Source organism: Eptatretus burgeri, chromosome 15 (genome assembly GCF_056783735.1).
Source record: "Eptatretus burgeri isolate ZD-2024b chromosome 15, Ebu_testis_v1, whole genome shotgun sequence".
Taxonomy (NCBI): Eukaryota; Metazoa; Chordata; class Myxini; order Myxiniformes; family Myxinidae; genus Eptatretus; species Eptatretus burgeri.
In genome coordinates, this window is record NC_140975.1 from 45,899,364 (window position 1) to 45,924,200 (window position 24,837).

The following is a 24,837-nucleotide window of genomic DNA, read 5'->3' on the forward strand; positions in this document are numbered from 1 at the left end:
CAAAGGACAAAATGACCTTGCCGTGATTTGAAAACAAAACAAGTGACTCGTCTTTCAGCAAACTCATGGCTGAGGCTTGTACTAGTTTAACAAGTTGTCTAAATATGTAATTAATAATGACCTTTGACTGAATCAGTTCCTCAATCTTGAGGGGAGGTATCACAGGTTCACCTGTGAAATAAAAACAAAGGTAATAATGCATCAATAATCATCAAAACAAACGTCTCAGGATCTTGGAATGTAAGTCTGGTGTTGGCTTAACAGTTAGGATGATCGCTTGAGATGCCTCGAGTCCTGAGTTTGAGCCCCGGCGGCTGCTGAATTAACAGCAGGTGGGGTTTATTCAGCCTGTCATCCTTCTGAGCTCAGCATAAATGAGCACCAGTGTACTGGTAATCGGGGCACTGTACCAGCAGCATTGCTGTGTCCCTTATCAATGATGCAACCAGCAGCCATGTGTGTGTGTGTGTGTGTGTGTGTGTGTGTAAGGAGTTTTAGTGAAATGTAAACTCTTTGGTTATCTCATGCACCAAACTTACAAATATAATGTTGATCTTGGCATCGTCCTGATGGACGTTAAGCTGGGCAGTCCATTTCCCGGCATTAGTTGGTGGACGCTAAAGATCCCATGGTGTCTCGTGAAGATTAGGCGTTGGGTGAGTTATCACCGGCACATTGTCCAAATTACAAAATTCCTGTCGTGAGCTACAGAGGGCATGGCATGAGCGGCACACCCCTGCCCGATCAGCTACCCCACAGCCTTGTGCTGCATACCAAAGGAGAACAGTCACTGTCTGAGGCATAATTATGACAGTGTAGAGTACAGACAGTGAGAAGTAAAATGACTTACAAGGTGAAAACATCATTATAAATGAGGAGTGATTAATGCGAGCTCATTGAATGAATGACAATAAACCTTTCGTTTTCAGAACAAGGTGTGATGTTTATATCATTCTGCAGAGCATCTGTTACATACTAAGGTGTGCATTGCCACGCCAACTGCACAGTGCAGTATCTTTGATTGATTTGGAAACCATTACACAGCCCTTAAAACAAAGGGGTTGGAAGAAAAGAGATTGGAGCATGGTCTTACCCCGGTAGGCTCTTCCAGCAGTTGTGCCATTTGTCACACAAGGAGGAGAACGACCTTCCACGCATGAGCCAGTGGACCTCGACATGTTCCAGGAGCTCTGCCCATGCCCGCTGACGGGCCGTGTCCATGTGCATTCAGGTACGTCGCTGATGTCACACTGCCATGACAGGGAATTGATGTCGAATGAATCTGCATCGATGTTAGCTCGAATAGCCAATTTAAGGTCACTTGATTTCTGAAAAGACTGTCACATGATTTGCATTTGTCTAACACAGAGATGGCTAGACAAGAGCGATTTGGTTTCAGAAGTATGTGTATTAATTACATGAGACCCATATGTACCTTTCGACCCCTAAACCCTGAAGACCCTTAAAACTCCTAATACACTTTAATAGCACTAAGAACGTTAAGACCCTTTAAACCCTAAGACCCTTAAGACACCTAAAACCTGAAGCGCCTTTAGAGACTGAAGACCCCGAAGATCTTCAAGACCCCTAAGACTTTTCAAAACCCTTAAGGCTCTTTAAAACCCTTAAAGACCCTTTTGAGCCCCAAGACCGTTTAGACCCCGAAGACCCCCGAAACCGCATCCATCCATTCATTGGGACCATACTCTGTACAGAGCATCGGTGCTGCTGAAGCAGTCTCCTGGGTTATTGGGAACAATCCTGGACGGGTCGCCACTCCGACACAGGTCGCGATGTGGGGCATGGGCACATTTTTGCTTCAACCTCTAAGACCCTTTAAATCCCAATACCTTATAGACCCTTAATACCCTCATACCCTTTAGACCCCCTAACAACCTTGAAGACATTTAAGACTGGGTAGACCCTATAGATCCCTAAGACCCTATCGATAATCCTTGATAACTCTTAGACCTCTGAGACCCTTTAGATCTTCTCGAACCCTGAAAACTCAGACTCCTTTAGACCTTCACACCTTTTAGACCTTGTAAAACCCTATAGACCCTTTTGACATTTTGACCCTTTTTAGACACTTTAAGACCCTTTAGACCCCTTCAGACAATTCCAATCCTTTAGACCTTAAATTACTGTGTTTAGACACGCTATTAGACCATTTCACCTTTCGACCTTCAGACCTTTTCAACTTTTCAGACCTTTGACCTTTACACATTTAGCACTAGACCATTTAAACCTTTCTTTTGCAATCAATGACCTTTCATCGAGTACATCCTTCAATTCATTTATCACACAAAGTACACCACACAAACTAAGTCCTGGCTTGCTCTTTGTAGTTTTATTTGCATTATCGATAGAGACCGAAAGGGAGAAATGAGTACGTACAGCTTCAATCCCCATGGCCTTCATCTGATTGGCTCTTTTTTCAGCTTGTGACAAGAAGCGCTTCGGGTCTGACAAGGCATCCACCAAGTCTGTTGGAGAAAAAGAAAGGATTTCCTGAAGCAGGCTGATTAAGATAACATTTTGAAAAATCTTGGGCTGAAATAATGGGCTGGATCGGGAAACGACATTTAAAAATCGAACAATTTTGAAGATGGGATCACGAGAGCTGATCACTTAATTCTTCTTCATTATCGATTCATGACCAATTGCTAATCATATGTGAAGGCCTGTTCAATGCCTCTTCTTATGTTAGTTTGCATTATTTTTACATTCTTTTTTTTTGTTTTTACAGTATCTAAGGTTCGTAGTGGAGCTGCCACGCACATCTCAGACACATGGACATTCAGACGAATACACGAGACACAGCACAGGACTGGTAGATGAGACAAACACAGCCACTGAGCTTGGGGGAAGTGCCGTCAGTTCCTGGGGAACTCTGGGTACCAATGACGTCACAACGATGGCGCCGCCTTTCTCAGCGCACTTAGCGGGGAATTTCCGAAGGAGGAATTTCCCATGGATGCAAACAATTTCCTCCTCTGTTTTTATTTGCATTCCAACTTCCTCTTCATATTACAACCTCTTTATTACCTTTACTTTACCCGTCTTTTGCCACCGTCCCATAATCGGAGATTACTGGATGTTTCGTGCAAATTGAATGCTTCGTTCTTGGGTGTTGATGGAATAATTTTCAGCAGATACATTTCTGAGTCAGAAAGTGTAACATGTCCGAATTGGTGCAGTTATGAGTTGACAAAATAAGTACCAGGTATCTCGTAATGTAGGCAGATTCGCGGCCTCTTGGTCTCCATCCTAACATACAATCTTGCCTTTACCCATCCTCACCTTCCTCTAGTCTTGCAGAGCTCGACTCCTTCCCTCCATTACAGGTTCCTATGAATTCAGGCAGTGACGCACTCAATATGAATCTTCCCAAATCTAAGCGATCCACTAACCTCTACTCTTTTGTCCACCCTCTTCTCCGATCTGTAGATTTACCTTCCTATGCTGTTGAATCTTGTTCTTTCCAATCGGCCTGGCAACGCAAGTTGTCATTCATGCCCAACTGCAATCTTTGCTACTTTCGTTGATATTCTTTGGAAAATACTGCTTAAACCTCCCTGTTCTCCACAACTTTCAAAATGGAATTTTTTTCACCCTTTGTCAGCCAGATTTTTGATGAGCCTCGACCTCTGTGTAAGAAAAGATAAAAGGACCAACACATGCAATGTACGCATTCTCTCAATCATAATCCATTTTCAGGTTTGAACACATTGCTGGCAAACCAGAACACATTTTTTAAGTCCAAGTAAAAGTGTGAGTTTTGCCAATCACGATGAACTCGGCCACAGGCTGCATAATGTAACCAGGTGCTGCCATTTGGCTCATGGAAATAGTTTGTGATGGAAAAAGTTATCACCATGCCCCTTATTAGGCGAGTTTTGATGTGGGACATGGGCACACGTATTCTGCAAATAGGACTTGAAGAGCATATCAGAATATGCTCTTCAAGACCCATTTGTATGCTAATAACATGCTGTACAACCACAATGTTTGCTAATAACAAGCTGCTTCGAACCACAATGGATGCTAACAGTTGGGGATTTCATTCAACCATGGGCCCAAAACACCGCTCTCTTAAAACGAAATGGTTACAAGTGCTTTCATTTTTAAACAAAAGCTCTCCCGGAAGAATTATTTTATTAATAACTTGAAAATTTGTAATACGATTACAGCTCTACTCTACCATATATTTGGCTTCCACGGAAAGGGAGAGGCTTCTTTATGGACAATAAACTAAAGCAATTCAATTGTTTGAAAACCATAACAAACCTCCCAGGCCATCGGGCACGTATGTTTTCAAGACGATGTTGCAGAAGAGCGTGGGCAGTGTGAGTGGTCGGTTGGCCTCGCTATGCAGTGACACGTGCCTGTTGCCAGCCTGTAAGCCCTCAAGGGGCAACATTCGCTGTCCAATGAGGCGGCCGCTTTCCTCATACACTGCCAGGCGCAGTACGGCCAAATCAGGCAGAATGACCTGGCGAAATGGATACAGGTCGGCACACGAAACTGCCACTTACCATGCCGTTCGCCAATGGCTACCATCTTCTTGAAAAACCTTGAAGATTGAAAGTTGTTTTTTTGAATCCATGCATCTGGTCCAAAACAATGCTGGAATGGTTCTGCTCAAAATGAATATAAATGTCAAATAAAAAAAAAAGTGAAAATGAATTGATGAAGCTGTGCCATACCTTCCGGAAAACAAATGGCTCCTCGTTGTACACGGGGTTGAGGCCATTGTTGGGCACCAAGCGTGTCCGGAACTCTTTGCGGATTGTGTCGGTGGGCAACCCATACATGTCCACCTCTATGTATGTGCCTACAGGCTTGTCCGAAAGGAACTGTCCTGATATTACCTGCAGAGAAGCCAAATTTAATGATTCAAACTTCTTTGCTTGCTACATGATGTAATTACTTTAATTAAAAAACCCACTTTGCATCCAGCATTGTTTTCTAGTTTAAAAAGAGCTGCTGTGTCCAAGTTAACACTTGCAGGATGCTTTGGAAACTCAAACCCAGCAATACTCAGAAAAGTGAGGAAAGAAAAACAAAAATTTCTTCACAGAAATGTCAGTGGGGATTACAGAATGTAGCAGAAAAATAATTTTACACCTTTTTCAAAAAAGTTTCAACTATTAGTGAAAAACATCTCGAAGCAGGTCGGTCCATCGTATCTGGCTGAACGGGGTTTGGAGGGGGAATTCAAATGAAAAACCCAATTTGGAGGTTAAAAAAAACCAAAAAGTGGAAATGCACCAATTAGTATAAGAATGGCATGTCTGTTAATGATGATTCCCTTCTGACTTCTACCACAATGTAAGTGGGGGAAAACAGATCTGCCATCCAGCACTTGAAAGGTTGTTTGGAAACAAAGTACTGTACCTGTACCGAGCAGGTTGCAGCGATGACTCCATCAACAGGTGTTTCTGAAAATGGGTCAAATGTGCGGTCAGGTCGACGCATGAAGTCTGGTTTTAATAAGTACCTACAGGCGACAGGAACAGTGTTCACCAACTAACCCACCAGTCAGACCATCATACAAGTGAATGACATCAACGCATAAGAACATGATCTCGCAATTCAAAAGATCAAGCATTATTGAGGCTTCTGCCCGATGGAAACAGTTAAATGCTGCATAGATAAGTGAAATATCAGCTCTTCGTTCCAGTTTGAGTATCAGAGGTTACAGGTTTATTCAGGATATCGCAGGGAAATTAAAATTACTGATCATCTTCTTCTTTAAATTATCCCCACCTTGTGGGATCAGTTGAAGTGCAAGATTCCGTCCAAGTCATTTTGGATCCAGTTGACGAGGCCTGCTGTTAAACAGCCACAGGAAACTATAATTGGTTCGGAGTGATGGAGATAACTCGTTTATCATGCGGATCTTTAACGTCACCGACGGCCAGTGCTCGCAGACAGATCAGGTAGGGTACACTATTGGGTCGACGATGCACAAACCGATGTATCGCCATGTATGTGAAACACCAGTGTGACAGTTTATAGCTGGGTCAAGATTTGTACCCTGGCTAGACAGCTCAAAGAAGAGTGCGCAAACTTCTAAACTATCCTGCCAGCCTGTAATGGGAAATTTTGATCTTGAATGTTGAAAACGATTAACCATGCTAATTTTCCACATCATCAAACTAAAATACGCAATTTGGTGTCTGTCTGTCTGTCTGTCTGTTTGACCGCGATACATTCGGTCCTTACTTATCAATTCTCAACCAAGCTTGCCACCGGCATTAAGGGTCACACGACGGAGGTTGTCGCGACTTCATTTGCCGCCCTCCCAAAGGGGGTTTTCAGCCTTGGGTGAAATCCATGTCAAGGTGTATATAAATAGCTAATCATCGCGTTTTCCAAGGCCGCTTCGAATAACAAAGGTAAGAACAACAATAATGATAATACCATAATATTAATGTTAGTATAAAACAAGATCCTCCCTCCCAAAAAGGATTTTTCATCCTTGGACAAACACCATGTTAAGGTCGATAAATAACTTATTGCGGAATTTTGTGGGGCATCACGACGGGAAGTAAAAAAAAATCATAAACCACAAACATGTACGATTCTCTTTTTAAACAGTCGCTACTGCTGTTTAACACGAAACTTAAAGGGAGTAAATCCCACGTCCGTGAGGTATTACTGTAATGCTAATCAGAAGACTAATGGATCTGAGCTGACATAACTTGTGAAACCTCGAGGTAGGCCACTAGCTTGGCCTTTAACTAAAAAAGGTCTTTAGCAAGTGTGATGTGAGATATTGCCCCCGACACTCTTACGGAAGTACATTTTATTATGGAGAATTTAGAATGGTGAGTCTTATGATGTTCATCAAGGGTTAGAGCTGATCTAACGTATTATAATGTCTTGCACAGTCTGATCCTTTCAATCACCTGATCTAACATATTGTCATGTCCAGTCCCGATTAACATCAACAACTAGACGGATAGACCGAACTGGCTTTTACTCCCTTGGATGTCAATCAATTAATGGTGGCTCCATACGTGCACGGGATCAAAAAAAGCACACGAGATACTTTGCTGTGATCTAATGGGGTTTATTCCCGACCTCAAATAACAATGGAAAATAGGACCCAATGGTGGGGGATGTTTGCAGCTTGAGGAGGGGGGGGAAGATGGCGGGGGAAGGAGACACAGAATCACAATCGACATAATTATGTACAAGAGGAATAAAATCTAAAGGCGCCTCACACCAGACTCGAGCATGGACGGGGAAGGGAACGAAAAACCGGGTGAGGCCTTAGCTTTTGTGGAGACGTCAAAACATACACGAAAAACCAGTGAAACAAACTAGGAATGATGAACAGGTGAGGCAGGATGACAAAGCAGTACCAGGCAGGTGATGAAAAACAGGCAAGCAGGTGATGATAAACAGGCGACATGAACCAGGGACGTATGCTGAGGAATTAGTGACAGAAAAAACACATCCATACAAGTTGCTGAACAAAGATTCTCTTCTCTCTTCTCTCTTTCTCTCTCTCTCTCTGTCTGTCTGTCTCTCTGTCTCTCTCTCTCTCTCTCTCTGTGTGGCTTAACCAACCACACTCTGCTGGGGAAATTTCTCCTCAACCATCCATCCCACACGCGACCAACCTGCCCCTCTTGCGAGGCGATCCAAACTCCTCCCCTTGGGAGGTGTTGAAACTCATCCTCAATCTCTTTCCTGTCATGATGCCCCCTTTCAAGATCCTCCCATCTCTTTCCCAAGACCCCACACAGTGCCTCACCCTGCGTGTTCACAGAAGTATTTACATCCAGGTCCTTCATATTAAACCCTGGTTAGGTATTGACAACGCATCGCCCTTCATTTGATGCACATTTAAACAGGACAATTGTAACGCTAATATTTCCCTACTTTTAATACATCGAGATGGCTAACTACCCAAACACGGAGCAAACTAAGATATACATTTCTAAGTGCACGAAAGTAAAATCTACCACCCCCACTCCTCCTCCACTCTATAAACGTAACATATTATAATGTTATGCATGGTCTGATCCTTTCAATGACCTGATCTAACAATGACCTCCCCCCAGAAACAACAACACATCAAACCACCTCACAGCAATTTAAAATACAATTAGATAAGGAACACCAGAAGCAAAATCTCACAGAGAAGGATGCACGGAAGCCAACTACCTTGGACAATGATGCTGTATAGCGATGTCTGGAAACCATTGTGAGATTCTAACATAATAATATTAACATTAATTACAAAATAATTATTATAATAATAATAATATAAACATCAGTAATAATAATTGTCATCAATAATAAGGATAAAAACACGACTCCCCCCCATGCAGCTCTCGTAGGGAGCGGGTGTTCTCGTAACTGAAGAGAGCTTTTAAATCACAGCCTGCTTACCACTTGGTTATCCTAAACATCAAAGCAATAACAAAAACATCAAGCAAAGTGAAAAATAAAAATGGTCAATACACAGTGGAAAGTTGTGACAGAGGTAAAGAATGGTAGATTGGCTGCTTTATCATTGATACGCAAATTATAAAGCTGAGCAAGGAGTCACTTTAATAGTTTAAACCACACTTGACTATTCATTCCATTGCTTACCCACAAGAATCATTGTACTCAAACCGTCCCTGGTTCAGCTGCATGGCCAGATCTGTAGACATAAGGAATTCATCACATGTGCAGTAAAATTTATTGGTTTTTATCAGATGCTGCAAGAAAAGGTATGAAATAAAGTGAAACTGATGAAATTCGAACCTGAGGTTTGAAAGTTGAGGGCAACCATCTGGCAGCCTGCATTCCAAAAGATCTGGGGCAAGAAGTTGCTGGAGTCGACACGACCCCCCTTTGGGTAAATACGGCTCAGCTGGCGCTTGTTGTAGCTGAATATAGTGTTAAGGTAGTCACGAAGGTTACTGAATCTACACAAAAAAAACAACTACTAGATCTGGTCTGTGCATTCATCATCTCTCAACCACTGCAAAAATAAAAATGAAGTAACTGTTCATGATTTAGAACATCCTGTTTCTTCAGGAATGGGTGAGGCTCATCAACTGGGTGTCCCGTCTGTCAGCATTAGTTGTTGGATGTTATGGGGTGATCTTTAGCACACATATGTTTTCAAGATTTGATCTGACAATTCTGGACATCTTCAAGACAGACAACAATGACACTGCATTGGTTTGCTGCACAATGACAACACGTTACTTGACTACATGATGGAGACTGATCCAATGTAAGTCAAATGTTTTGGGTCAAAATGAAATGTCGCAAAAAGGTAAGAAAGATATTATGGTGGGTTAGAAACTTTAAAAGCACTCGAAAATACTTTTGCATCTTCTCATTGTAAAGTATTGTTTAAAATGTGAACTCTAAATGTTTTTTGTTTTTTTGAAGGGTAAAATTATGTCATGAAGAAAAAAAGATTTTTTTTCCTCACCTGTTATTAAAACGTAAGGACTGACACTGCCCTATTAATCATAAACAGGAGGCAATGAGAATCTCCTCTGAGCTGTCGTTTTAATTTCAATCTGTTTTGGTCACCACATCAAAGGAAGGACATAGCTGCCATAGAGGGGGTTCAGCATAGGGCGACCAGTATGATTCCGGGGCTCGCTCGACTAAGTTATGAGGAGCGACTGAAGGAGACAGGATTCTAAGCATTAGTTAAAGGAGACGATTACAACAGGATCTGATCAAGATGTTTAAGATATTGAAGGGTATAGAGAAAATACAGTAAGTGCAGAAGTGCTTTTCAGCAGAATTGACAGTGATAGGATCAGGGGCCATAGCTTGAAAGTCAAGAAGAGGAGAGGTTTGACAGTAATAAGGCAGGGATCTTTCAATCTTAGAGTCGTTAATGCATGGCATAGTCACCCTTCAAAGTCGTGGCACAGAAAGAGTAGATTGGTTTGAATTGGAATTAGATAGGTATTCAGAAGCATTGGAGATAGAGGTATACAGGCAGAACTTTTCGGTAGCTTGCATGTGGATGAGTGACAGTATGTGGTGTTGGTGCCATGCACGCATGATGGGCTGAATGGCCGATGCCTGCACCAAAGTTCCATGTTATTCCACTCAGCTATAAGTTGTCACACAGGTGTATCTTAGGCAGGGCGATACGTCAATGTGCACGCCGCCCCATCAAAAGGACATTTAACTGGGTGGTCCATCTGCCAGCATTAGTTGTTGGATGTTAAAGATCCCACTGTGTTGTTCCCAAAGAGTAGGTAAGCTTTACCTATTGCTGGCCTACTCTTACAAGTTACAAATTCCTGCTCTCACATATTCAGGGCATTGTATCAGAGGCACAGCTATGCCTCCAGCAAATTAAGCTATCCGCAGCCATGTGCTGCATAAGAAAGACGAAGAATAAGGAGGTACAGTGCCTTTAGAAAGCCCAACCCCTTTCAAAATTTTCACCTTTTGTTGCCTTATCACCTGGAATTAAATTGCATCAAATCAGACTTTTTCCACCTTTATTTACACATCGTCACCCATAACTTCCAAGTGAAAAACAAATTCTACAAATCTCAGAAAATTAATGAAAACTAGAACTACGTTGTCGATGGCACACCATCGCATATTCCCACGCGCACTGCTTTGTCCCATTATCGCGAGGTGAAATTTTATCTTCCAAAATGGATTGACTCTTCTTTTCTATTTGATGTGCTTTATGACCAAAGACTTACTATGTTTACTAAATCAGAAGTCATTGCAAGCATGTCAACATTTCATGAAACATTAATTTAACACTGTCCAGCAATATAGAACTGTGCATCAATTTAATCATAGAAATGAAGTGTATAATATTAATTATAATAATTATTCATAATCAATTAGATAAATACAGTAAAACCTGTGACTGTTTGTCACTCATGGGGCCACATAAGTAAGTTCTTTATAAAAGAATTTACCATGTACAATGGTAAATACACTTAAAAAAAATCAGCCCCCATGACTCCACCCCCACTGGCCCGGCCCTGAGGGGTCATATCAAAAATCCGACAGTGTTGTGCACTTCCCCATACATATATCTACTATGTCCCAAAGTTTCAAGTTCCTATCTCAAACGGTGTAGGAGGAGCTATTTTGACCCCCTATCCGCTAAGCACCCCCTTACCCCCCAAGCACCCTCTGATCATCATGTGTTTAAAAGAATATGTTGTTAAATGTACAACTCATGAATATGTTTGACTTAAAAAGCAAAAATGCAATTTTTTTATTAAAAAAAAATCGACCCCCATGACCCCAATCCCTCTGGCCCGGCCCCTAGGGGTCATATCAAAAATCCGAAGGTGTTGTGCACTTCCCCATACATATATCGACTATGTCCCAAAGTTTCAAGTTCCTATTTCAAACGGTGTAGGAGGAGTTACAGGGTAAGACAGACGGTGGAGACAATCACAATATTCCCGCTTTTCTTCGAAAGCGCGGGAATAAATACAAAACTAGAATATCTCCGTTGGATAAAACTGTCCAACCCCCCTCCTTATAAGAGCAATTGTAAATTAGCTCAGGTGTAACCAATCACCTTCAAAACCACACACCAAGTTAATTGGCCTCCACCTGTGTTGAAGTGTATTGATTCTGATTATTTCAGAATAAAATTAGCTGTTCCTGAAGGTTTCTGCTGCTGGATTGTGCATTTCACAGACTCGATCATGAGCACCAAGGAGCTTTCAAAAGACCTCTGGTATAAAGTTGTGGAAAGGCACAGATCAGAGGATGAGTATAAAAATATTTCAAAGGCCTTGAATATCCCTTGGAGCACAGTCAAGACAATCATTAAGAAGTGGAAGGCGGATGGTACCACCAAGACCCTGCCTAGATCAGGCCGTCCCTCCAAACTGGATGACCAAGCAAGGAGGAGATTGATCAGAGAGGCCCCCAAGAGGCCAATGGCAACTTTGTAAGAGTGACATGCCTTTATAGCAAAGAATGGTCACTGTGTGCATGTCACAACAATATCCCAAGCACTGCACAAGTCTGGCCTGTATGGTAGGGTGGCAAGAAGGAAGCCATAACTCAAAAAAGCCCACCTTGAATCCCATTTGAGGTTTGCAAAAAAAACACTGACAAAACTGATATTGTGCTTAGGTTAGGTTAGGTATGGGAGCATGCTTCACAGTTGGGATGGTGTTCTTGGGGTGATGTGTGTTGTTTGTGCAGGAGCAGCATGTCATTGCATCCACTTTACATCAGCACTCAAGGGGCTTCCATCTGACCACCCCCAGGTAGATGCCTGGCCCATCCCCAATTCCTTGACATGCTGATCAACCTGCTGCAACCACGAGGAACGCGGTCGTCCCATTGGCCTTCTCCATTCACGAGGCTCCCTCACTGAGATAATCTGGTGAACAGGATCAGCATCAGGAAAACGAGCCACATGTCCATACAGCCGCAGCTGATGCTCATGGACTATAGAGGTAACAAATCTCATTTGAGTCTCTCTCAGCAACCGCTCATTGGGCACAAAGTCTGACCAGTGATAGCCAAGGATTCTCCTAAGAGACCTGGTACTGAAGGAGTTAAGTCTTTATCTCAGATACTTTGTCAGAGACCAAATCTCACATCTGTAGAGCATGACTGGAAGCACCAAGGACCTGAAGACTCAGATTTTCATCCATAGGTACCGACAGCGCCACAGACCATGATCCAGTGAACCAATGACTACCCAGGCCCGACCCAGATGTCCACTGACCTCCGGCTCACAACCTGCGGAGACATGAATATCACTGCCAAGGTAAGTGAATCTCTCTGTGACCTCAACATCCTCACCACAAACAGTTACAGACACGATCGCAGTATTCAAGATGTCATTGAAAGCCTGGATCTTTATGGTGGTGGTAGCATCATATTATGGGGATGTTTCTCATCAGCAGGGACTGGGGCACTTGTTGGAATATAAGTGAAAATGGATGGAGCAAAATACAGAAAAATCCAAGAGGAAAACCTGCTGCTTTCTGCAAGAAGGCTGAAATTGGGACGGAAGCTCACTTTTCAACATGACAACAACCCGAAGCGCACAGCCAAAGCTACACTGGAGTGGCTAAGGAACAAAAAGATAAATGTCCTTGAGTGGCCCAGTCGGAGCCCTGACCTAAATCCAATTGAAAATCTGTGTCATGACTTGAATATTGCTGTGCATAAACGCTCCCCATGCAACTTTACTGAGCTTGAACAGTTTTGTTCAGAAGAATGGGAAAATATTTCCCAATCAAGGTGTGCAAAGTTGGTAGAGACCTATCCCAACAGACTCGCAGCTTTAATTGTTGTCAAAGTTGCTTCCACCAAGTATTAACTCAGGAGGATGGACACTTATCCAACCAAGATATTCTAGTTTTGTATTTTTAATTAATTTTCTGAAATTTGTGGAATTTATTTTTCACTTGGAAGTTGTGGGTGACGATGTGTAAATAAAAGGTGGAAAAAGTCTGATTTAATGCAATTTAATTCCAGGCTATAAGGCACAAAAAGTGAAAATTTTGAAAGAGGGTGGAGACTTTCTACAGGCACCGTCATGGATCCTGCATATGGTGAATGTGATCTCGGTTATTGTCCGATGCGAAGACTGTATACGATAATGAATGAGTGAATGAGCAGGTGGTGTAGATTTCAAAGCATCACCATGTCAGACATGTAATGAAAATACAAATTCATGATAATTATATTTAAACTGGAAGACCAGCAACACAGTTCATCAACAGTTGTATTTGATCGACAGCTTATCCAGCGGTGGTGGAAAGGGTACTTCACAAACTCGATGGCGCTGGTTTTCAGGCATCCCAGTCCCACTGACTCATTGAATGATGACATGTTGTAATGGGTATTTTTTTCTGCAATATAAAAGTTGAGTGTGACAGAAAGAAACAGTTCAATTCATTAAAATTTGGCCTTTGTTGGAATTGTATTGCACTTTTGCTTGACAATGTGTGGAAAATCCACCAAATTACAAACTAGTACATCACTGAAAATATTTTTGTCCAAGATATGTTTTGGTTGTACAGCAATGCTTTAAAATGTATCCCAAAATCCATTGGGACCATACACTGTACAGGGATGCAGCCAAAGCAGTCTCCTTGGCTATCAGGCACACTCCTGAACAGGCCACCACTCCAACACAGGATACTTGAATGACACACTCATCCCAGCAAGCTGGTACTCATTTTGCCAACTTCAGAAGGATGACAGGCTGAGTCAACCCCACTTGATATCAATTCAACAGCCAAACAGGATTTGAACTCAGGGCCCTAGAATCACAAACCCACCACCATAACTATTACGCCAACACCAAACATATCACAAGATAATTAAGCATTATAAAGGACATGCTCTCCATCATGCTCTTGTCATAACCACATCCCAGAACTTGTATATCCTGAAGGTAGTAGTTACATAGCTAAACTCAAGAATAATTTATCCAGGATACCTAAATTGAGAGGACCCAGCGTCTAATTATCAGAATGATGGTGTACTCTGAGATGTAGCACTCCCATCCCCTTTGCTGGTAATGTATCAAAATGCATAGTTGACAACTCTACCACTTTTAGCGGTAGTGTACCGTTTTTTATACGCTTGAACAGCCTACCGATTTTATTGCCCAATCAGAGCAAACAATTCCGCTTTCACAAAATAATATCTCATCGAAGTTTTTGATAGATTTTCATGTTGTGACGAGGTTATCTGTCGGCGTTCGGGCAGTTTCCCTCGATGCTGCGTGAAAATTCTTATCCGTAATCTCATTGCATTTGATTCGCAACAACTACTCTTCAAAGTATCTGGCAGCAAATGACAAATATTGTTCTATCTACAAGCATTATTGACCCATGAAATGTCGGATGTTTCTAATTGGTTGACTGACATGATGCAACTCCGAGCAAAACATTGCACCAATGAGAACCGCATCTGTGCTGTGTTAGCCGTATGCACGAGTCGTATGAAAACAGTACATGCACACACGTACACGATATATCTATCAAAGAAGCTGTTGGCCCAGGTGAAGACAGAGCCCTCCAAAATATCTTTGTGCTAGGTGCCAAGAATCCCAGTGACAGCAGGTAATTGCAATAGATCTACCGAAACCTAAAGTCTGTATTGGATAGTACAGCATGGCCCAGTCTAAGATCATCTTTAAATTTGAACATATATTTTACCCATTACAACATATTTCACATTATGTAAAGTCCAAAACATATTCAAGAATATGTAAAAAAAAAAAAAAACATTAATCGGGAAAACATGATTACTCTGCTGTAATTTTGTACAAAAGAGCGTGTTAGAATGCACACATTTAAGGTTAAAATTACAAAATTTCCCCACCATGGGAGACGGACACCCTTACTCCCAGACCCTTCACGCCTCGGTCGCTTCATTCCCTCACACCATGGATCCTTTCCTCTCTACCTCTTTTTCTTCTCTCAATGTTGGCCACTATGAGAGTGGCAGTTTTTAATTAAGTCTGACTGTGCTCAGGATTTAAGCACAGCCAAACAGCTCAATGGAAATCACACCACCAACTGAGCAAAGAATATCCTGCAGCCCCAACCATTTATCTATACAATACTGTATTCGGTAAAAAATGTTTTTTACACACAATAGCACACAGCAATATATGGATATAATATTTCCTACACCAGTTGAGGAACAATAGTATGACAACATTTTCCTTCATGATAAAGACATGGGCAGATATTCATGTGTGCAGCAGTATCTATCGGCTTACCCTGAGCTTGCTCAAAACCTTGGAATTTGATTGGCTGCACATAGTTAACCATGGCTGAGAGATAGGGGTGGATGTTTGTTGTGGCCCCAGTATACTTGTAGGCCGCCAGCCATGCTTGCTCGCTCTCAGCCGACAGACTGTCTTGCTGTGGTGGAAGAATAGGTTCAAGAAAAACATAGTGAGATTTTGGGATTACTGTATAATCTAAATAAAATATAATAAAGTTTAGTAATTCTGGGAATTGTAGTAAACAAAAATCATTATAAGCTCTTCCATGAGCCGAGATTCTGTCTATGAAAGCACTCAAGTTCAAAGAATCAGCAACCATAAAATATTTGTCACACTTTAACTCATCTTCATAAATATACGTTGAAAAGCAATGTTGGCATTGAATCAATTTTTATCAAATATTTTGTGTTATCTATCTATAATTCCAGCAGTGTGTGTGTGTATGTGTATGTGTATGTGTATGTGTATGTGTGTGTGTGTGTGTGTGTGTGTGTGTGTGTGTGTGTGTGTGTGTGTGTGTGTGTGTGTGTGTGTGACCGCTGTTTCTCGACAACCACTGGTCCGATCTAATTGAAACTTGCCAGGTATATTGCTGGGAACCTGAGGATGTGCCTTTTCAAGGTTTGATATTAATCTGACAAGTGGTTCCCAAGTTATGGCTATTTATTTACCAACCAATGACAAGACACGTTGTTGCATGGGCGTGGCCGATGGGGAAGGGAAGCTCAGCCGCGTTCCCCATTACAGGTTACAACGTATGGGCTTCCGGATAATGATGACTTCGTGTATTCTAATAATTTCTCGATTTCTTACGCGCATTTATAGATAAACACAATTCCCCAAGTCATGATCGTTTTCATATTAGACGGTGCATAAATTTCGGTAACATCAGAGTGCTGGTATACTGGTAACATCAGAGGAAGTACATTTTTTTTCTCTCTTCTCTTCTCTTTTTGTTTTTCCTTGCCACGACATTGCGAAAAGGTAAAATAACGTTGGCACTAATTGAATAATTGGGTATTAAAACTAAATTGCGAATAATCGTAACTGCGAATAATATGCGAACTTCCGGGCCACGCACGTAGGGCACACGAGAGCGAAGAAACGGCCTGTGTGGTTGTTGTTTGTTGCTCGCGGTTTGAATATTTATTTATTTATGTTTTTTTATTTTTTTATTTTTTTACGGGCACGTACTAGTATCTTTAAATAGAGAGTTCATAGAACACCTTATCCCATGCAGCCTTCAGAAAAGGGATATGGGGACGAATCTTTTCAACTCTTGCTTTACGTTTCCGAGGACAATCAATATTTCCTATGAGCCGCAATTTTGGCTGAATCTTGATATTTCCAACGCTGAGAGCGTGAGCAGCAAATTTGATTGGTCGAGACGGCGTAAAATGACATAATATTTTTTTCATGTTCTGCAAAATTGGAGGTTTTTGGAAGTGGCAACAAGGCAATTCATGTTCTCGTGTTCAAGTATATAATTTAATTGAAATAAAATAAAGGTTTTCAAGGCTGGAAAAGAACAAACAACAAAAAGAAACCTTTTTTGGAAGTTTACCGCTGTTGATGCACCTTATTTTTTTTGATGATGATGCACCTTTTACATCACCTTATTTAACACATTGCATTAGTTATTTGTACCTGTTGTTTGTGTCCTTTATGACATCCCTAAAAGCAGTATGTTTCCTGTTTGGAATGATATTCAATTTTGTTGGGCTGCCAGACAGACAGACAAACTAAAAATTACCTTACTCGTCTGTGTGCATGCGCACTCGGGACAATTTGCAATTTGCAAAATTCAGAGCCAAGGAACTGCTAAACTGCAAGTTCATGTTCCGATTCATGTTCCGATTCATGTTCTGATTAATGTTCTACAGTGTTCAAAATATAACATTCAATTGAAATCAAGTTGTTCCTCAATCATAGACTGATGTCTGTAGACAGACAGACAGACAAAGTGAATCAATTGCTGCACCCTATTTTTCACTTTGTGCACAAGGTAATAACTTATATAAGAGTCAAACATCCAGTTTGTGAAAGATTTGGGCCAATCCACTTCCTGCAGCTCAAGATGGGATTAATTGGGGCCAATAAGGTAATGTCACGTCAGATGGTCTCCGTTAACACAGAACGACTGAGCTAGGGGTACAGTGCTCCGTGAAGGACCAACATGGTGAATAAATGTCACTGCATTCACATTATATTGAGATTCCCCAAAGGTCACCCAAATGAAGCCGTGGCTCAACGTGCGGGAGGCAAAAAGCCGGGAAAACATCTCTTCAAATTAAATGGATTTATTGCAAAAACAATATGGGGATAAGGGTAGAGAAGACACAATAATAGATAAAAGGGACAAACTAGGTGCTCAAAGGACAAATGTTCAAAGCATGCACTTAGGTACAATGAAAATAACACAAGAAAAAGACGTCGTGCAAAGCCCGATACTCGCAAAATCCACCCCCCTCTCCAAAGGTTGCCATGGATACATCAAATTGTCCATTTCATTAAGATTAAAATTGACAATCTTAATGAAAGCTCAGGTCAATCGGGTAAAAATTGATTATTTTTCAGATTGAAATTGACGATTTTAGAAGTTTGACCTTGAGTTGACCTTTGACATTTCTAAATCAAAAATAGTTGGTTTCCAAATTCAGTGATGAACTATACAATTCATTACTGTTTAATTTTCAAGTTCATGGGATGTAAATTTACGATTTTTCAGTTGAAAATTGATGATTTTAGATGTCTGCCCTTGAGTTGCCCTTTGACCTTTTGATCTCAAAAATAGTTGGTTTCCCAATTCAGTAATGCACTGTGCAATTGCTATTCAATTTTCAGGTGAATCGGATGAAAAATGACGATTTTAGAAATTTGACCTTTGACCTCAAAATCAACAAGCTTCTCAGATGAGACTACTCCGCCAACTTGGTAAAGTTTCATGATGATCGGTTTGGAATTGTGACCTGTCGGGGATTGACAAACAGACAGACAGAATAACAAACATCGACTGACCAATACACTTGAAAAATCTTCGATTTTGCAAGTAATGACCCAAATATAAATACCAGGACTCGCATAACGATGGGGAACGAGCAAGAGCTTGATTGAGCAAGGCACGAGCTGGTTTTGGGTCCAGTATGGCAAGTGCAGACTGGTGCGGCACAGGGCTGGTGGATGGCGATGAGGTCGTCAAGGTGGGTGAGGTGGCCTCCCTGTTTTCCTACTGCTCTGCACGATGACGAAGCAAAGTAATATGGTAATAAGGAGAGGTGGCCAAACAAACAAAGAGAGGAGAGGAGAGGAATGCTACCTCTCCAACAGTCTGATTCCAACTCCAATTGCCATTTGGCTATGGTGGCTCTTGTAAACTATGGTGGCCCTAGATAATTTCATGCACAGTGTGTCCCTACCATTGGATACCCATGGCTGTGGGTGTGCCCTCTTTCGGGATATCCTACCCCACTTGGCGGCGTCGATTAAAAAGTCTTACGCCCCCTTCTCCAAGGATCTGCAGCTGACCTTGGTACCATGGCCTGTGGTGTGCCGGACAAACAATTTGTGGTGTCTCCTTCAAACTCTTGGGTTTCACTATCTTCCCTGACATTTCTTGGACAAACCACACTTCAAAGTTGGCCTCCATAGCCAGCCGACTGGGCATCCTCCATCGTACAAAGTCTTTCCTTGACACTCCTGAACTCCTATCCACCTTCAAGGCCTTCATCTGCAGCTTGATGGAGTAATACTCTCTCCTCTGGGCTGGCACCCCTCCCTCACATCTTGCTCAGCTTGAAGCTGTGGGTATCAAGGCCTTTAATATGATTGGAATCTCCCGTGATGAAGCCAAATCCACGGGCCTTCATTTTGCCATTGAAAACAGGTCGGTGGTCTCTGTCTTCCACCGCCTCCTTTCTGGTCTTGCACCCTCTTCTCTTTCCATGCTTTGTCCCCCCCCCCCAGGTTTCTGCAGGACTCACGCAGTCCACCATTCACCCCCTTCTGGTCAAGTACCTAAATCCAGGGTCACGTCTCACATCCACTCATTTGTTCCTCTTTTTTCCCGCCTGTACAGTGCACATCCTCTTCAATCTCATCAATCCCTCCATGTGTTCAAGTCAGCTGTTCACCACCATCTCCAATCCAAACTCATGATCTTTTCTACCCTCATTAACCCCACACAAATCCCTCCTCCTTCCAAATTTTCAGTTTTCCCTCCTAATACTTTCCTTCTGTGTCCAATTTGTCCACCCCATGTATCCTCTGTGAACAACTTATCCACCCCATGCATGCATGCTTTGCGTCCTGTTTTTGTCTGTTACTTACTGATCCGTTCAGTGCACTAGCGCTTGCACGAACCTCGACTATGTATCCAAAAAACAGCGCAATATAGTTTCCAGTTGTGCTTTTGTGCCCAGGTCCTCACCGGGCATCACTAGAAAACAGGAGGTTTTGCGCAACAAACTTACTCTCCAGTCTGCACTGTCTTAAAGTTAACACTCACGACCTCCTCAGTGCACTTTTAACAAGATGACTTGCCTTGACAATTTCCACGATACATGAGTATAATCAACATACGTGATCACACAGTTCATGCTATTCTTGTCATAATCTAGCAATGGACTCTCCCCATCCCCTTCCACATAACAGCAGTATATATTCATAGTAGTAGTCATAGTAGCAGGCATAATTGTATCAGTATTAATCATGGTCATAATTTTGGTGGTAGTAGTAGTAGTAGTAGTAGTAGTAAAAGGATTAGTAGTAGTAGTGGTGAGAGTTAGAGGAAATCAGTCTTGTTGAAAAGAGCAATACCTATATCATATTTAAGAATGGCATGTACAACTTGTTACATTCTGAACCCTATCCATACTGCTTACCTCCTTGACACTTTACATGTAAATTTTTCAAAGAACAAAAAAAGAAGCTCAACCAACCAATAAATTACACCAGGTACTACACTACCCATTTTGTAGCAAACAGAAATGACAAGACAGCCTCAGGTGACATGTCACCCGTAACCCATGAACATTTGACACTCACGGTATCAATATCATCCCAAAGATTTTCACTCCACTTGAAACATAAAGAGGTTTACGTGATCACAAAAATACGTGCATACTCTGTTGAATTAAAGAACATGTCTGGCGAATATCAATTTTACGAGACATGTTTGTAAATAACGAATGTCCCAGACATATTTGTTTGTAAATAAGTGTTCGAGACATGCTTGTAAATAATGAAGACCCTGAGACTCCGCTTGAAACCACGAACTTAAACTTGCACCATCTCATTATTGACTCATACAGTATGTCTGGGAAATATCAGCTTTCTCACACTATTTGTTTTGTTTCAGGAATTAAAATTAGGACACAATGTGCAGTACTTAGGACAAGGTCAGGGCAGGAAGCTTTAGTAAAGATGACAATAAAAGCTCTTGTTACACTCATATTGAAGCAGAAGAAAAACCCATCTGATTTTTGAATCCAACTAGTTTCGAGACACTTTTTGCACCTGCCGAAGAGATCAACACAGGCACATCAACTGCATTAAGGAGGGTTCAGAACGAAACGTTTTGTGCTGCAATCTAAATGTCAGTTTGACTGCTGGATAAAGTAGATTATGGAAAAAAAAATGTGACTTCAGTAAAGTTTATCAATGTTACTGTGTCCCCCCGAGCAGGTGGTCCCCCCTCCCAAGTTTCTGCGGGTTTGGTCTTGCACCTTCCACTCTTTCCGTGCTTTGGGCCTCCCCCCAGTCCCCCATGTTTCTGCAGGGTGAATGCAGTCCACCATCAACCCCCTTCTCGTGAAACTCCCAAAATACAGAATCACTGCTCACCTCCACTCATTCGCTACTCTTTTGTCCTACCTGTGGAACCAACTTCCACTTTCCCTTCAAATCTTCAAGGCTGTTGCTCACCATCATCTCAGATTATCCCCCATCAAAACCATGATCTTTTCTATCCCCGTTAACTCCCCTCCCCACTCGCAAGCCCACCTCCTTTCGAATTTCCAATTTTTTCCATCCTGTGAATTTACTTCTGAATACTGCATGTCCTCCCCTACCCCTCAATCCTCCCCACACCCATTGTTTCCCCCTAGCTTTACTGTTCCTTTTGTTCTGTGTGTCTTGATCTGTTCATTTTCAAGCTTTTCCATAACCCTTGACTCAGTAACACACACACACACACACACACACACACACACACACACACACACACACACACACACACACACACACACACACACACACACACACACACACACACGACCTGGGTCAGCGGATAAAGATTGCTTTATTTAGATTCCAGTGAATGATCAGGAAGGTTGATGTTTAAAGCTGGAGTAAAAATTAACCTGGGAGTGCACCATGGCAATAATGGGCCAAATGGCCTCATTTCCTTATTTCAGGCCAGTTTCTTGATTTTCAGATGTACAAACACATACATACAGAGAATTGCCTTGTGAGGGTGGAGTGTGAGGGTTTGTGTCCATGACCTGACCTTGCAATGAGTACTCCCAACACGAATGCAAAATTTGGTGGAGATTAGACCAGATGTTGTTTTCTGATTTTCAGACATACACACACATACAGTACATGCAGATAATTTATTTGCAGAGAGGGAGATTTTGTGGAGGGTGGAGATTTTTTATACCCACCTGGCCCTGGGTACCCCCAGCACGGAGCAAGATCTGGTGGAGATTGGCCCAGTGGTGTGGAATGGTAGAAAAGGATACATCAAAGAAAAGGACACACACGGACACACAAACAAATACGTGAGGGAGGTGGAAAAATATGCCACGTTCTCTCTCTCCTGGGACAGATAGGACCGAAATACAAAAGTTTCGAAGGCAGCGAAGACCTAGTCAAAAATGGCAGCTTCGATGGGAATGTGGACAGTGCACGAGGCATGCGGTATCATGCCATTTGACATGCGTTTTCAACATGGCCTGGCACTGCAGCTTGGTGGGATTTGTTGACCCCATGCTGCTGGGAGCAAAGACCCGAGGTTTTGTGACTCTCTCATGTTGAGTTTCATCCGCTAAGCATGAGAGAGGCAGAGTTTTTTGTGGGATCGCGGACCACGCCGAATGCAATGACTTCGATAGGAGCGAGAACCGAGCTGAGGACGGTAGCTAATTTGGTGAGACTGAGGGCTGCGCAAGTGGCGCCCGGAGCTGCGTCGCTTGTCATGTTTTTGGGACACAGCCTGGCCTTGCTGCTTGTTAGGCTTTTATGATTCCATCCTGCTGAGGAAAGATGAGACGGTGATGACACCACTAAGGAAGAGACCGAGACCGGGCATAACCAAAAGGTCACAAGGGAGGGACAGAGGGAGAAAAGGGGCAAGGATAAGGAGACGGCATGGTCCATGAGTCGTGGTTCCTTGTTGGGGTGATGATGGATGCTTTGGGACCAAGGAAGTAGTAGTGTTAGAGACTGTTATAGACTCGTTCGTGGAGATGACGACTGGTGACGGCGGTGCATACACACATGTACACACAGGAATTGTGATTATACATACAGATACACAGTTGTGATTGTACTTGCACATGAATCATGACATTGATTATATATATATATATCAGGTCAGGTATGGGAGCATGTGCCAGAACAGCGCGTCGCTGCGTCCACTTTCTGCCGGTACTCCAGGGGCCTCCGTCTGGCCATCCCCCAGGCAGATGCCAGGCCCATCCCCATCTCCTTGAGATGATGGTCAACCTGCTGCAACCACGAGGCACGTGGTCAGCCCACTGGCCTCCTCCACTCACGAGACTCCCCCGCTGAGAGAATCTGGTGAGCAGGATCAGCGTCAGGAAAACGAGCCATATGTCCATACAGCCGCAACTGACGCTCACGGACTATGCAGGTAACAAATCTCATCCGAGTCTCTCTCAGCAACCGCTCGTTGGACACGAAATCCGACCAGCGATAGCCAAGGATTCTCTGAAGAGACCTGGTACCAAAGGAATTAAGTCTCCGTCTCAGATCCTTGGTCAGAGTCCAAGTCACGCATCCATAGAGCAAGACTGGAAGTACTAAGGACCTGAAGACTCGGACTTTCGTCCTCCCGCACAGGTACCGGCAGCGCCACACCCCTTGATCCAGTGAATCCATGACTCCCCAGGCCTGACCCAGACGTCTATTGACCTCTGACTCACAGCCAGCAGAGACATGAATATCACTGCCAAGGTAAGTGAATCTCTCCGTGACCTCAACATCCTCACCACAAACAGACACAGACAGGACAGCAGCATCCAAGATGTCACCGAAAGCCTGGATCTTAGTTTTGACCCAAGAAACCCGTAATCCCAGCGGCTCCGACTCCTCATTCAGCACCTCGAGGGCCCCCAAAAGGATATCTAAAGTCGCCGCAAAGATGACTGCATCATCTGCAAAATCAAGGTCCGAGATCTTGACATTCCCAAACGATGCACCGCAGCTTGATCTCTCTGACATCCTCCCTAGAATCCAGTCCATACAAGTGCTGAAAAGTGTGGGGGCCAGTACACACCCCTGACGAACTCCAGTAACAACTGGAAATAAGTCAGATGGTAGCACCACACTTCACAGCACTCTCAGTACCAGAGTAGAGCTCAGACATCAGATCGATCAATTTTGGTGGCACCCCACGAAGATCGAGAATCCTCCAGAGGACGTCCCGATTCACTGAATCGAACGCTTTACAGAGATCAACTTAGGCTGCAAGCAGCCCCTGCCGAAACTCTCGACTGCGTTCGGTGAGGACACGAAGGGCAAGGATACGGTCAATCGTTGACCTCTTTGGTGTAAAGCCTGACTGCTCTGGACGCTGGTGCTCAAGCAGATGGTGGCGAACCCTATCAAGAATTATCCGAGCAAAGACCTAGCCCGGCACCGAGAGCAGCGTCACCCCTCGGTAGTTGTTGCAGTCTTGGCGATCACCCTTCCCTTTCCAGAGAGGAACAACAAGGCCCCTCTTCCAATCAGTTGGGATGATGCCTGTGTTCCAGGCAGAGCACAAAACTGCATGCAACGACACGAGTGCAGCATTTCCACCAGCCTTGAGAAGTTCGGCATGGATGCCACAGATCCCTGGAGCTTTG

At 42.9% G+C, this 24,837-nt stretch overlaps 1 protein-coding gene across 4 annotated transcripts in view; it reads right to left on the bottom strand.

The window, feature by feature from the left end:
* Positions 1–24,837, bottom strand: part of LOC147012100 (1-phosphatidylinositol 4,5-bisphosphate phosphodiesterase beta-4-like) — a 203,532-nt gene that overhangs the window by 36,034 nt on the left and 142,661 nt on the right. For all 4 annotated transcript variants that reach the window (XM_085858348.1, XM_085858349.1, XM_085858346.1 and 1 more), the window contains exons 19-28: positions 15,740–15,884; positions 13,769–13,853; positions 8,773–8,897; positions 8,617–8,668; positions 5,401–5,503; positions 4,710–4,874; positions 4,291–4,495; positions 2,398–2,486; positions 1,094–1,250; positions 122–171 (exon numbers count right to left, since the gene is read on the bottom strand). In XM_085858348.1, the coding sequence (XP_085714474.1) occupies positions 122–171; positions 1,094–1,250; positions 2,398–2,486; positions 4,291–4,495; positions 4,710–4,874; positions 5,401–5,503; positions 8,617–8,668; positions 8,773–8,897; positions 13,769–13,853; positions 15,740–15,884 (1,176 nt within the window). The remainder of the gene's footprint in view (positions 1–121; positions 172–1,093; positions 1,251–2,397; positions 2,487–4,290; positions 4,496–4,709; positions 4,875–5,400; positions 5,504–8,616; positions 8,669–8,772; positions 8,898–13,768; positions 13,854–15,739; positions 15,885–24,837) is intronic.